General features: G+C 40.3%; 1 protein-coding gene across 1 annotated transcript; it reads left to right on the top strand.

Annotated features, from left to right (window-relative positions):
- Positions 1-218: 218 nt before the first annotated feature.
- On the top strand, positions 219-926 carry LOC149267937 (uncharacterized). The gene is made up of 3 exons (XM_089474972.1): positions 219-325; positions 411-508; positions 562-926. Exons 1-3 carry the CDS (start codon positions 319-321, stop codon positions 895-897), a joined length of 441 nt encoding a protein of 146 aa, XP_089331098.1. The 5' UTR covers positions 219-318; the 3' UTR covers positions 898-926.
- The last annotated feature ends 14,576 nt before the right edge of the window (positions 927-15,502 follow it).

Here is a 15,502-nt window from a genome sequence, read left to right on the forward strand (position 1 = left end):
TCGAACTAGTTCTTTTAAAATCCGATAACGAAAGTTCGCTTGCGCACCTCTGAAATATGTTCGTGCCTTGCTCAGCATCAAACAATCTAGTAGTCTGCGTGGTTGATGTCACACTTGTATGTCAACTCAAATATGCTGATATAGCTTCAAATATATTGTAAAAATTAACCTTCTTACAATAAAATGGGAAAACGAAATTTAAAAGCTCAATCGGTAATTTTTTATATTTTTTACATTTTTACATTTTCGAATATTAACTAAATGTAAATTAATTAATTAATTTAGATACTCGACGGAAGGGTTTCTCCTGCCCAGAATATGCAACGTAAGTGTTAAATTTAGATATTTAATTAATATGTATACATTTATATAATATATGGATACATTTTACATATTTTGTCTTCCAACAGCGGTTTCTGCTGCCAGTGCTACTAGCGCTGCTGCGGCTCCATCTATTGCAGGAGCAGTACCACCAGAACCACCAGAACGTACTCTACCGCGTCGGCGGGTAAGTTTTCCTTTTTGTGTTAATGCGCCAGCTACCATTGATTCTTATTGCAGGGACGTCCACGTAATAGTCAGTTGAACCCGGTGGTTATGGGAGAAGACAGTGTCAATAACACGAATGACACAAGAAAAGTAATGCTGCGTTCTTTAAAGAAACACAAGAAGCTGGTTGCGACTGTCAATAATGGCTTTGAACGCGGTCTCAAGCCAGAAATGATCTTAGCCGCATTTCCTTACGAAAATGATATAATGTTTGCCGTAAAATTTAAGAATCGTAAGCTGCCAGAATTGATAACTGCCCAGCAGTTGAAGGTGCTTGACAAAAGTCTTCTAATTCAATATTACGTAAACAATCTACGTTATCCACATAATGAGAAGCCTACGATGTAATATTGTTTAAATTGGCTTTAATTATTGCCCGAAAATAAAAATATAAATAAAATACCAAACTCATTTAATAAAATATAAAAATATTCCGAAACAATTAAAAAAGTTAACATCAGTTGCATCGATCGGGAGATCGGGATTCGAACCGCGACTTCTCCATCGAGCGTCATGCAGCTAACACACTACGCCACCTCACTTCTGCTAGTGGCGCTGGCAAAACTCAAATAGATCCACTAACTAAACGAAACTAACAGCTGATGTGATTCAACGAATGTTTCTAGAAGAAGTTTGAATGTATGTGTGCACACGCATACGATGCTGTTGAAGCTGCTGCACGTGCGTTTGTTAATTGGCCAAATATTTGAATATGTTTTATTAATTTTTGACTGAACGGAATTTAATGAAACTTTCAGCATATGATCTACATATTATATTGAATATTTGAGAAATTAAAAAAAAAGAAAAATCATTCACAATTACCTATAGTGGCATCTGATTTGAACTTGAATGTTTTTACTCGATAAAAACATAACGGGATGATTTATCGAATTTTAAAAGCAAACTCGACGTCCGCGCTGTATATACGGTCATTTAAAAAAAAATTGGTCTCTAGCTCTTATATCTTCGGAAATCGACGCGTTCAAACATGCGGACAGACGGACAGACGGACGGACGGACAGACGGAATATATATACTTTGTGGGGTCTGCCACGCCTCCCTCTGCCTGTTACATACATTTCAACAAAACCATTATACCCTGATTTCCCATTGAAAATGAGTTTAAACACTTTTAGACCTGGAGACTTCAAATTTGCGTTGTATATAAAGTTAATGGATACAAAGATTTTGCAATCTACAGAGTTTATATACCACGCCCCCTTCGCCAACAATTTGTAAAAAACGCATTTCAAGTACTAGAGACTTGTGCTTTGGAATGTGCACACATTTTAATATGATTACGCTCTGAAAGTTTCAATAAGATTGTATGTCTATAAAAGAAATTATTCAAGAAATAAATTCTCATAATATTCCTCACATTGCAGCGCAGCCCAAACGCAGTCGCAGCTTACTGCGCAGTTAGCAGAGCGCAGGCTTATGCGTGCGTGTGGATGCATGTGTATGTATGTGTGCATAAAAGAAGTGCGGAATGATTAGAGTATCAGCTTAGAGGGTTCAGGGTATTTCCTAGTCGAGCAGTCTCGACTGGAGCCTTCTTACTTGTTCAACCTTTAAATCTAGTGCGTCTATTGCTGGGTGTGTAAAGCTGAGCATCGGTCTATTACACATTCTTATCTTATCGCCGAGTTTGTAAGACTCAGCGCTCGTCTCTTACATATCTGACTCTGGGGTTGCAAGGGCTAGTGGTCATCTGTCTATTTATAGAGTCCGTACATGTGACTCTTATCTTTTCACATCGCACTACCTGATGATTGTTGAGTGCGTCGGAGGCATGTCTACGATCTTCGTATATTCTTATATCAAGCTAGAAGCAATTTATTTAAAGCTTCCACTCTCCGACTCTCCGACAGAAATCGACATATTTCACCCATATTAAGACTCGCCTAACTAGAAGCTCTCGATTTACTATTCTTTAGTCATTCAAAATGAACTTATAGTTCCGATCAGAGCAAAATTCTTTAAGCTCAAAAGGTCAACCTTGTGGAATCTTTCTGCGAACGGCTTTGTGCATTGTGGCCGGCTCTGCTGGCCGCTGCAAATTGCGGCTGCGGGGCTTTAACCTTACCAAGAGTATGGGGTTGGGGGCGCAGCTAACAGTATTTTCTTTGTGTGCGTTGCGTTGCGGTTAGCTGTATTGGAAAGAGGCGGGGCCGTGGTCGGAATTGTGGTTGCGGAGGAATATGCTTTCGATGCTCACCTGCTGCACTTGCGACGCTTGACCAGAAGCACAATAACAATAGAAGGGCAAGAGATGAACGGGAGACGCTGTGCCGGTCGCCAGATACCCTGTAAACAGATTAGGACATTGGCTAACATTATCTAAGCAAGAAATTTAAACTATGATTATATAATAATAAATATGCATTCGATTTTATTGAAATGCATAGCTAACATGCTCACAGTGCTCTCTTATTTACAGGGTAGTTCCAGCCAACATATGACAACACTGGCAGCTGTTGCTGCTCCCACAATCTATTAGCATGCTCAAACATACATTTCGCAGAGAAAGCCCGCCCGCCCCCTCGCTCGCTTGCTTCAATGCTGTATGAACATTTAAAGTGCAAATGCAAATTTTGTTTGCTGTGAGTGTGGACTGCAACTAGGGCTATAATTAGATTAGAAAACATTAGCAACTAACTGGGCTTTAACAGAATTATAGTGTTGCAAAATATTTGCTGTGCGCCGTGAGCGCCTGCAAGTGTCAACATGCAGCAGACGGGGCCAGCGACGCGGGGATGCAACGTGGTTGCAAGCGTGAAATTAAATGATGGCTACTGAGCATAGCGATACAGACACACACACGCACACACACACACACACACACCCTTGCACTCACACTCACACCTACACCCACACTCATTCACATGGCAGTTGCGGCATCTGATATAAGCAACGTGGGTCGCACACTGTGCAACAAATATGAAAACATGATGCAAATTCATGTCTCAGCTCAGGCCCCGACAGTCGCTGGGGCGTGTGTCCACTGTACAGTGGGCGCTAGACTGGCAGGCTGGTGACACTCTGGCTGCCTGCGAAAGGGATTGGTTGCCCAGCCGCAGCAACCGCAGTCGCCTCTCATGAATGTGACACGCACGCGACACACGGCCCACGGCCCACGGCCCACGGCCCACGGCACACGGCACCGGGTCGAGGCCGAGGCCGAGGCCTCAGCGCAGTTCACCCAGAGCTGCGGCTTTTGTCTTCTGTGCTTGTCATGCGACAGCGATGCTAGCAGATAAATGCGATGGATATGGGCAGGGCTGTCGCCGGCAGCACTGATGGGAGTAGCATATCGATAGACGATTGTTTGCTGTCGATAAGCGAATAATGTCAGCAGGACTGCAGCAGGAGCAGCAGCGATAGTAACATATGAATAGATGAAAATAATGAATACATGCGGGATTATGTCAGCCAACTGCTACTAAATCAGTATATCGATAGGAAACTGATTGTTATCGATAAGCGATTAGTATACATTTGGCACTGCTATAGATAGATTATAAGTCGCAGGTAATAATTTTAGCAGTATATAGATAGACGTTTATTTGCTATCGATAGCCGATATATTTTGACATGAATTTTCCAACTGCGATGACTGCTTGTCATAGATTAACGATGAATATTCGAATAACTATTGCTGGCAAATATGATTATATCAGCATTCCGATAGACAACTACTGACTATCGATAACAAATCGAATAAATGTCAGCTGGGTTTTCACACGCAGCTCCAATAGTAACAGCAATATCAACAGGCAACTTCTCATAATAGATAAGCAATAGATATCGACCGTAATATTAGGCAACAGCGATGATACCAGCATGTCGATTAAAGACTGAGTTATCGATAGGTGACGATTGGCTATCGACAAACGACAGACATTGGCCTAAGCAACAGCGATGATGGAGGCAACGTCGATAGATGACTGCTTGAAATCGATAAATGACAAATATAGACAGGGTTGTCCCAGACGACAAGTGCCTAGGGCACTCGACCTGCTGCACTACTGGGCCCGGCCGACTAACTTTTAATGAATCACTAATTAATTGATAGCTGATATTACCTCAAGTATTTTTGCAAATTGACGCAAATTGCATGCATGGTTTTGCCCTGAATAAAAATAGCCCAGGCGCACGAAATGATGGCAAGGGATGGAACAGGAGGGGAGGAGCACATACTCAAGGATATGTGTATATAAATATATATACGAGTGTTAATATGTAATGTGTGCTGGCATTGCTTTCGCCTTTAGCTCAAGTTTCGGGGTCTTAGTTTTCATTACGTGGCTGCAAAACTTTATTACACTTAACATTGAGCATTACACATTACACATTACACATTACGCATTACAAATTACTCATACGCCATGTAGTCAGGGCAACGAGCTGGGGCAAGTTGTTTTCTTGCAAATTACTTGCAACACTCGAAGCCTCGAGTAATTATTATCTGTTTTGTATCGCCCGTTGGCATAATGAAGGATGTCAACAACTTTGCCGAGCTGCCTAGCCACTGAGCCACTGAGCCACCGAGCCACCGATTTCTCCTTGACAAAGTAATTTTTCGTTATTTGATTTTGTTTTTTTGTTTTTTTTGTTTCTGTAAAAATAGGTAAATTGAATTTCGTTTTAATTAAAAGACTTTCGGCGTCTTATTGAATTCTTGGCTATTAATAAATTTGATGGTATATCGTATATTCGTTACCAAGGTATTGCTTCTGTTCCGGCCCTCGTGCATATCGCAGGCATTTCAGAGTCACGGCGTGCGCTAACAATCGATCACGATATGCCATCAATCACGACTTTGCTTATCTATTCGAATCTCTGCCTGCTGCGCTCTTAATGAATATGAATAATAAATTTCTGCCCCAGCCAGACAGCAGCACGCGCCCATATTTTAGTCCAAGCACACACACACATACATACGCACACATACACACATTCACACATATGCGCTGCTAATTTACTCTGTCCGGCAGCATATTATTAAAGCTAATTATGTTGATTCATAAATTAGAAACACCTTTTGATTGTACAACAACTCGTGTGACAAATGCGAGTCGGAGTCGTCCTGGCTGACGTTCTCATTGCGTGTGAGTGAAATGGACGGGCGCTCACACCTGCGCGAGGCGCTATTTTTGTCGACCCAGTTGCCAGCTAGGCGAATACACAAATTGAGCCGCAAATTTGAATATGACAATCTGCAGGCATATAAGATATATAAATATGTAAAAATATGTACATGCATATATAGATGTATAAATTTATGGCTTTGGTAAACTCCAGCGCTTGCAGGAAATTAGTGTGATTGAAGCTCTGTTCAATAGATGAAAATAATATGGCTTGCGTAAGCCAACATTCAAGACTTTCCTAAGAATTCACTTTGGTGCAAGTTACATAGGAAATCATAATTATATATGCATATTGCCAATTAAATTCGAAAAACAATTTCAATTTGGGTAAACCGCAGAAATTATGCGCATATGATGTCAAGTAAGAGCACTCTAATCGGGGCTTTCCGACTAGCAGATACCCTGAGCTAAGCTGATGTACCGAGAATTTTATGCTTCTTTTACACAGACGGACAGACAGATAGTCGGACAGACGGATAGTCAGACAGACGGATAGTCGGATAGACGGATAGTCGGACAGATGAATAGTCGAATAGACGGGCTGACGGGCAGACGGGCAGACGGGCAGACGGGCAGTAGGATAGTCGGATAGACAAATAGTTTGACAGACGGATAGTCGGACAAGTGAACAGTAAGATAGACGGATAGACGGATAGTCGGACGGACGGGCAGATGGGCAGACGGGCAGACGGACACTGGATAGTCGGACAGATGGATAGTAGGACAGACGGATAGTCGGATAGTCGGTCAAGTGAACAATCGGACAGACGGACAGTCGGAGGGACGGATAGTCGGACAAGTGAACAGTGAAACAGACGGATAGACGGACAGACGAATAAATGGATAGGCGGACAGACGAATAGTCGGACAGACGGATAGTCGGACAGACGGATAGTCGGACAGACGGATAGCCGAACAGATGAATAGTCGGTTAGACGCATAGTCGGAGAGACGGATAGTTGATTAGACGGATAGTCGGAGAGACGGATAGTCGGATAGTCGGACCAGTGAACAGTCGGAGAGACGGATAGTCAAACAGATGAATAGTCGGATAGATGAATAGACGGATAGCCGGACAGACGGATAGTCGGACAGTACGGTAGTCAGACACGGGTAGACGGACATACGGACAGACGGATGCATAGCTCTTAATCGACTGACTTGGCGTCAGCTGTTTATGAGTATATGTTTACGCCTACGCCCTCTTCTGCCATTTTTACCAAACCAATTTACTTAAATTTCCCATTTTTAATGGACTTGAGTTGGGTATATTAAGTAATGTGAATTGGGAAAATTTGTGTAGCAAAATTATAGAGCAAAAGCTGAAGTAATATTTGCGTCTTCATTGCTGGCCAAAATGAGCTCTCGGGGCTCTGTTGTTTTTGGCCAAATGCATTAGCCAAGCACAAAAGGGCCGAATGTGCTGGTCATCGTTTAACATTATTTGGTAATGTCATGCCCGCCAAGAGTTGAATATAAATGATTGTAATCAAAGGATCTGACCCACTTATCAACCACTTGACATGGCAAGTGTTCCAGCAGCAGGAATATTAAATATGAAGTCTGACCAGCAAATGGCGACAGACCTATTAATATGGCGCAATAAAGTAAAAAAAAGGTGAAATCATATTTTAAGTTGTTAAAGAAATTTATGAAGGGGCTAAGTGTGGGAGAGAGCAAAGCAAAGTGAGGAGTGAGAATAACTAATTAGACTGGTTTTGGTAGGGAGCAGATATCCTGCAGTGCGTGTTTTGATTATTGATTTAGAGGATTGCTCAGCTCTGGCTAAAGTTTTTGTGCTCTACTGAAAAGAGTGAGAGAGAGAGAGAGAGAGAGAGAGAGAGAGAGAGAGAGAGAGAGAGAGAGAGAGAGAGAGAGAGAGAGAATCAATGAACGAATGAGCAGAAGAATGGAACAAGCTTCTACAGACTCAGCTATTGACGATGTAGTTTAAGGGATCGAGCGCGTTTGTCACTGCTTGAGCTCGATATATTATTAAAGGGAACATTTTAAAGACTTATCTGGGCTAGTCGTCCAGACCGATCATAGTTGACCGTTAGATTCATTACGCTCTCCTCGCTCTGAGCAAGTGCCTTCGGTTCTATTCGTTTTTATTTTCAGTTGAGCGTCCTCAGCTAAACTTTTCGCGTGACGCTCCATTTACGAACTTCATTTAGGGAGAGAAATGCTTGACGATCGCGCAATGAGACTCAAAAGTCCAATGGAAAAGGTCTTCACATACACATACACATGCACACACTGAATTCACTTATGCCATCGATGTGTTTAGCGAGCCTAACCACACCAAACGGCTTTTGGCTCAGCAACAATAAAATTTAAATTATTAGATTTTATGCGCTCAAATTATTTGCAGCTAAAATAAATAATGAAAACCACAGACTCTTACCAAGCCATAGTTCAGAGCCAGAAAACGACTTTTTAAGTTTTCGGCAAAATGAAATGGACACACAGACAAACTTGGCCTGGCCATTACACTATAAACTTCATATAATTCTAATAAATTTCATTCTAGGGCCAAATTAGATGAGAGCTAACCAAAATTTTGCGGATGGCACTCTTTGAAGTCCTTCCGTCTGCTCCACTGCCTCGGCATGTCGTTGCGGCAACTATTGATGGCTCTTTGGGTGCCAGAGAGAGACACAATGGCAAAGCCGCAAAATGTGCTACTGACCCTTTGGCCACACATTGTCGGTTGGACTCGAATTGGTGTCTTCTGGAACTGAACTGAACTGAACTAAACTGAACTGAACTAAACTGAGCTGCGTCAGCTGCAACGGGAGCTACTACATATCTGGTTGGACTTGAAGTGAGTTCTGTGTTAGGTTCAAATCGTTTCCATCATCCGCAGCTAATTATGTGCCAAAAGGTCATCCAAAGCACAACCGCATTTCACAATTGATAGTTCAGTGTGTTGGTGTGTGTGTGAGTGTGTGTGCTCCCTTTATGTTTGCCATGGCGGTTGCTGTTCGTATCGGGTTTTGGGGCTTTTGCAATTAGGGACAGCTGGACCAGGGTCAGGCGCAGCGCACCAACAACAAAGGGTCAGACAAAGCCTTCGCCCGACGCCCGACGGACGACGCCCGACGGACGACGCCCGGCAACATTTTAATTTAAATGCATGTTGCCATTTTATATACATTTGAGAATACATATACTATATACACATACATATACACACATACATTCACTCTTGTTGTTGTTGTTGTTGCGCCTTGCCATTTGTCTGCGGTTTGTCTGAGCGTTTTTGGGTCCTTGGGCTTTATGTTTAATTGCAAGGGAATTTTTGCCATTTGGCGTCTTTTTGGCATCCGTTTTTCCTTTTTTTCCCATTTTTTTGTGTTTTTTCGTTTTGATTATATTTTATTTAGATGATGTTAACGTTCGCTCGTTTTGTAATTTTTGTAATTTGCGCTAATAGCCCGGAGCGCAGATATAAAACCTATTAACACAAATGAAAGGCAGTTGAAGCTTTCATTATGCTTCAGCATCAGAGATATCAACTAAACAAAGCGAAAGCCCCAACTAAATTTTATTCATTAATTAGCTTTAAGACAGCAATTAGAGCTGGCTTTGCAGTACTCTAGAAATAGTCATGGAATGTGTCCAAAATGTGTCTTTGCTATTTTCGCTTGTATTTGCACAAAACATTTCTGCAAAGTGAAGATAGGCCTTTTTTTTTTTTTTTTTTTTTTTTTTTAAATTGGGCTAGCGGTTAATTGTTTGTGATAATTGAATTTTAGTGGCTGTTAAAAGAAATTGTTGTTTTTTTTTTTTTTTTTATTTATTTTATTTTATTTAATTTTTTATAAAATTTGAAGATTCAATTTAATTAAAAGAAATTGATTTTTTTTTTTTTTTTAATTTTATTATTATTATTATTTGTCATATTTTTTAGATTTGTATTAATTTTTACTAATACACGGGCCTAGATGCTAATAATATATCAACTTTAATTACAGACTTATTTAGCCTTAATTTGAGTCCTTTCTATAGTTTACTGTAGTCCAAGTTTGTTTCATTGCCCGACCGGAAAAGTGGATGTTAGAATTTCAGTCATAGGACGTCCATTTGTTATTTGCTCACATTTGTCATGCGGATGCACAAATGTCTACACTTTACACTTGTTTCTCTGTTTAACATTTTAAGCCGTTCCCGAGGCTCATTTGTCATGCTTATGGGCTGCAGCTGAAGGATGACATTTTTCATTGCTAAAGAGCGAATGGATAATCGGATCTGTTGGAATATTTTTGTCAAGGGCTTATGCTTGAATACTTCGCTATTGAAATATTTCGTTATGCAGTGACTTATATCACCTTCAAGATTGCGGAACTATTGAAAACTTAGAGCATGAGTACATGGTCAGAGGGTGTTTGGTAGGAAGTAAAGCTAGCATTGATTGAGAGAAGCCAAAGCCGATTCGCAGCAGATCAACTTAATAGAGAAGTGGCAGAGAGTCAGGCTGGTGCATCAGGCAGCTGGATGTGGGCTAATAGCTATTTTATTTTATTTTATAATTATTATTATTTATTTTATTTTTTTTTTTAATTTGCATATTTTATTAAATTTTTCTCTTACCTTTGGTGACATTTCAATTCAGTTTTATATTAAGAGAACTAGCAAATATATATGTATATGGAATTATATTAACATACATATGTATATAGACAAAGATTCTTTGTCCAAAATTAAATTAAATAATTTATTATTAATACATATATATGTATATTAATAAAAGCTATTGATTGAGCAATAATTTAGTGTGAGGAAATGCATAAACCTAAGTAGAATTTCACTGGAATTTCAACTGGTTAATAAATATCTGCCACAATCGACCTGAGCGAGCATATCTGAATGCCAAATAAACAATGCCGAGAGCTCTAAGTTCCTTAATGAATAGCTGGCAGCTGGTATTACTGTTACCAGCTGTGAGCGTGTGTGCGTGTGCGTGTGTGTGTTAGCGAGGCACCTAAATTCAATTCAAAATTAATTAGATACCTTTGCCGCTTGCCTGCCGGAGTGCAAAAACAATACTCAAAAGCCTAATTGCCTTTGATTATGTACGTTTATCGATGCTTGGACATTGCTGTGGGCTTAGGCGGAGACACACACACACACGCACACATACACACGCGCACAGGCAGAGATAGACACACAAAGCCACACACAGCATTAAATTGGCATTAGGTGTCGGCAAACAAGCAGCTCTGTGGGTTCTCTAGCCTTGGACACGGCTTATTTGTTAGGTTCGGCCTTTCGCCTGAGGCTGAAGCTGAAGCTGAAGCTGCTGCTGGGCGTGGCAGGCGTTTAGGTGTACCTTTCCTTTTTTTTTTTTTTTGTTGCTTCTCTCCTTTTGGCAACGGCTGTGGCAGCCTAACATGCCACATTGTCGCTTCGACTTTTATTTATTTTGTTAGACGCATTTTGAAAAGCCAATAAGCAGCTCCTGATTGATTATCTGCTGCCGCCCGTATCAATGTTGTTATTGTTGACTTTAATATGAAACTTTGCCGCTCACGCACTCATTGCGTGTGACCGTGTGTGCTTGTGTGTGTGCGTGTGCCTCAATCAATTCGGAGCGAAATAAATGGGGCATGTGCAGCATATTTGTTGCCTACTTTTTGGGGCCGGCTGCGTGCAAAGGCTTAAAACTTATCAGCTGGCGCTATTCTGGCTCGATTCGCTCCATCTTATAGCACATATATATCTATAAATATATACATATATTTTTTTTATGGCTCGGCTTACGCGCACACAAAACTGCAGCCATTATAAATAGCTCACGTCTAACGAAAGCCCGACTGCGGTTAGCCTTGCCACAGGAGCAGTAGCAGAAGCAGGAGTCGAGCAGGCCGCATGCCACATGCACAGCTGCTGGCCTAAGTTGAGTGGCAGTTGAGTTTGTGTGTGTGTGTGGGCGCATGTGTATATGTATGTGTGGCAACTGCACTTTGCTGGTTTTTCCATCAGATGCTAAGGACATTTTCTGGCTACGCACTGCCACCAGTACACACAAACACACACATACGCATGCACATAGGCACGCCCACACAAATATGCCAAAGGCTAAAAGCCAACAAAATCTCATGACTTTGATGAGAACTTTCAAGTGCAGCCAGCAGCTAGCACAATAAACCCAACCCACAGAACCACCCCAACCACCCAAACCACCCCAGCAACCAATAAACCACACAGCCATCCAACTTAGTGAAAAGTGCATTAAATTTGAATGAAGAAACGACATTGCATTTTGCTCATGTGACTCTGCTTAACTCTCTCTCTCTCGCTCCCTCTCCCTCCCTCTCTGTCTCTCTGTTGCAATTTTACTTGATAGTTGCCCATTTTTGGAACGCTTGCCCCGCCCTGCTCGTTGCATATCTCGCCTGCATTTTGTATAGCCCACACAGCTAAATGGCCCAGCCGCCCACATGGGCGTGGCGGCCATAAAGTAGCTAAGCCATTCAGCCAGAGCAGTCTATGCAAATGAGCTGAAGTCGCCATCAATTTGACACACGCTTTAGAACTTTCGCCTTATCATAGAAATGGCAGATAATGCTGACTGACTCCATAGATAATGAAATGAATGAGACGAAAGGCTTCGCGTCTACATTGTCCCTCGTCAAATGAAGGGCTTACAATTGGCCTGCTGGCCTTGGCTATTGTTGGGCCGAAGACAAAGGTTTGGGCTAATAGTTTGCCTTGGCTTATCATCAATATAAGCTCACACAAACACACACACACACACACACACACACATATACTTATATATAAATATCTTTGGCTGGCTTCTAAATTCCTTCATCAGGTGCTTAGACAACTAGTCCGAACAAATTTTTAGCTGCCTTCTGCATATTTAATGTATTCAACTATAAAGAGAGAACAACTTTGATTGCTGTAGCCAAGGGTCGGCAAGCGGCTTAAAGCTGACTCAAATCGAAAGTTTTATTTTGCACACACCACGGAATTTGGTTAACAAGCTTCAGATAAGTAAACGTAAACTGAAACTGAAATAAGTACAGTGGTTCAAGTCTTATTTCAAGCAACCCTATTTGAGCATCTTTAAAATCTGAAATCGAAATCATATAAATGTTAATACATGTTTAAATGTTTAACTCATTTATTTTGAAAGTATTTTTAAAATATTTTAGAATGTTAAGAAATTAAAAAATAAGAAAAAATTAAAATTATTAATCTGGTAATTAAAATAATTTAATCTAAGAATGTTATCATAACATTTTTTATGCAAGTTGTTATTAAAATATTTTAGCTTATAAAAAATTAAGTCGTTAATTTGAAATAAAAGATACAAAAATAAAATAAATAGATAAAAAAAAATAAAAATATAAATGCAAGTTTTAAATATTATCTAAAAGCGATATTAATGAAATTTGTATGTAACTTGTTAATAAAATCTTTAAGCTTATAAAAAATTAAGCAAATGAAGTTAAAAGGAAAACATTTTAAAAATATTTGAGAGTGTTTTAAAATAAAAAAAAAAAAAAAAAATTAGTATGCATGCCAAATTTCAGCTCTCTAGCTCTTATATCTTCTGAGATCCTTTTGCTCATACGGACGGACGGACGGACGGACGGACGGACGGACAGACGGACAGAGCTATATCGACTCAGCTCGTCATCCTGATCAAGAATATATATACTTTATGGGGTCTGCGATGATTCCTTCTGCCTGTTACATACTTTTCACAAAACCATTATACCCTGACTTCCCATTTTCAATGGGTTCAGGGTATAAAAATCGAACTAGTTCTTTTAAAATCCGATAACGAAAGCTCGCTTGCGCACCTCTGAAATATGTTCGTGCCTTGCTCAGCATCAAACAATCTAGTAGTCTGCGTGGTTGATGTCACACTTGTATGTCAACTCAAATATGCTGATATAGCTTCAAATATATTGTAAAAGTTAACCGTCTTACAATAAAATGGGAAAACGAAATTTAAAAGCTCAATTGGTAATTTTGTATATTTTTTACCTTTTTACATTTTCGAATATTAACGAAATGTAAACTAATTAATTAATTTAAATGTGAATTACTTAGATACTCGGCGGAAGGGTTTCTCCCGACAAGAATATGCAACGTAAGTGTTAAGTGTTTGGATATTTAATTAATATGTATACATTTATATAATATATGGATACATTTTACATATTTTGTCTTCCAACAGCGGTTTCTGCTGCCAGTGCTACTAGCGCTGCTGCGGCTCCATCTATTGCAGGAGCAGACTCCGAACCACCAGAACGTACTCTACCGCGTCGGCGGGTAAGTTTTCCTTTTTGTGTCAATGCGCCAGCTACCATTGATTCTTATTGCAGGGACGTCCACGTAACAGTCAGTTGAACTCGGTGGTTATGGGAGAAGACAGTGTCGGTCTCAAGCCAGAAATGATCTTAGCCGCATTTCCTTACGAAAATGAGCTTATGTTTGCCGTAAAATTTAAGAATCGTAAGCTGCCAGAGTTGATAACTGCCCAGCAGTTGAAGGTGCTTGACAAAACTCTGCTAATTCAATATTACGTAAACAATCTACGTTATCCACATAATGAGAAGCCTACGATGTAATATTGTTTAAATTGGCCGAAAATAAAAATATTAATAAAATACCAAACTCATTTAATAAAATATAAAAATATTTCGAAACAATTAAAAAAGTTAACATCAGTTGCATCGATCGGGAGATCGGGATTCGAACCGCGACTTCTCGATCGAGCGTCATGCAGCTAACACACTACGCCACCTCACTTCTGCTAGTGGCGCTGGCAAAACTCAAATAGATTCACTGATGTGATTCAACGAATGTTTCTAGAAGTTTGAATGTATGTGTGCACACGCATACGATGCTGTTGAAGCTGCTGCACGTGCGTTTGTTAATTGGCCAAATATTTGATTATTTTTTATTAATTTTTGACTGAACGGAATTTAATGAAACTTTCAGCATATGATCTACATATTATATTGAATATTTGAGAAATTAAAAAAAAAAAGAAAAATTCACAATTACCTATAGTGGCATCTGATTTGAACTTGAATGTTTTTACTCGATAAAAACATAACGGGATGATTTATCGAATTTTAATAGCAAACTCGACGTCCGCGCTTTATATACGGTCATTTAAAAAAAATAAAAAAAATTCAAGTCTCTAGCTCTTATATCTTCGGAAATCGACGCGTTCAAACATACGGACAGACGGACAGACGGACGGACGGACAGACGGACAGACGTACAGACGGACAGACAGACAGACAGACAGACAGACGGAATATATATACTTTGTGGGGTCTGCCACGCCTCCTTCTGCCTGTTACATACATTTCAACAAAACCATTATACCCTGATTTCCCATTGAAAATGGGTTCAGGGTATAAAAACTAGAAAATCAATTATAAGTAGTACTGTTATCCTAAATTATTAGTATACGAAGGGTTAAGAGAACACTCTATCAAAAGTTAATCATAAAATTCTCAGATCTCTCCGATTTGCCATGCCAAACATTAGGCAAGTGCAGTCTCTCGTTCCCTCTCTCTCTCTCTCGCTCTCTCTCTCTCTCTTTCTCTCTCTCTCTCCCTCTCTCTCTTTCTCTCACTCACTCACTTTCTCTCTCTTGGCAATGTGGTCTGCCCATTAAGTCACGTCAGATCGTGTAACACCTCAACAAACGGCGCTCACGGAATTGGGTCGATGACGTCATCGTCTGGCCGTGCTATCAAGCGGGCCATCTGTGTCAGCGTGAGCTGAGCTGCTTAGCTTTTCGCTCGCTATCAGCGCGT

Source organism: Drosophila arizonae, chromosome X, assembly GCF_054131065.1.
Source record: "Drosophila arizonae isolate 15081-1271.41 chromosome X, UAZ_ARI_1.0, whole genome shotgun sequence".
NCBI lineage: Eukaryota > Metazoa > Arthropoda > Insecta > Diptera > Drosophilidae > Drosophila > Drosophila arizonae.

Coding starts and splice junctions, on each gene's coding strand:
- LOC149267937 (XM_089474972.1), top strand. Junction 509..561: donor GTACTCTACCGCGTCGGCGG/GTAAGTTTTCCT, acceptor TTCTTATTGCAG/GGACGTCCACGTAATAGTCA.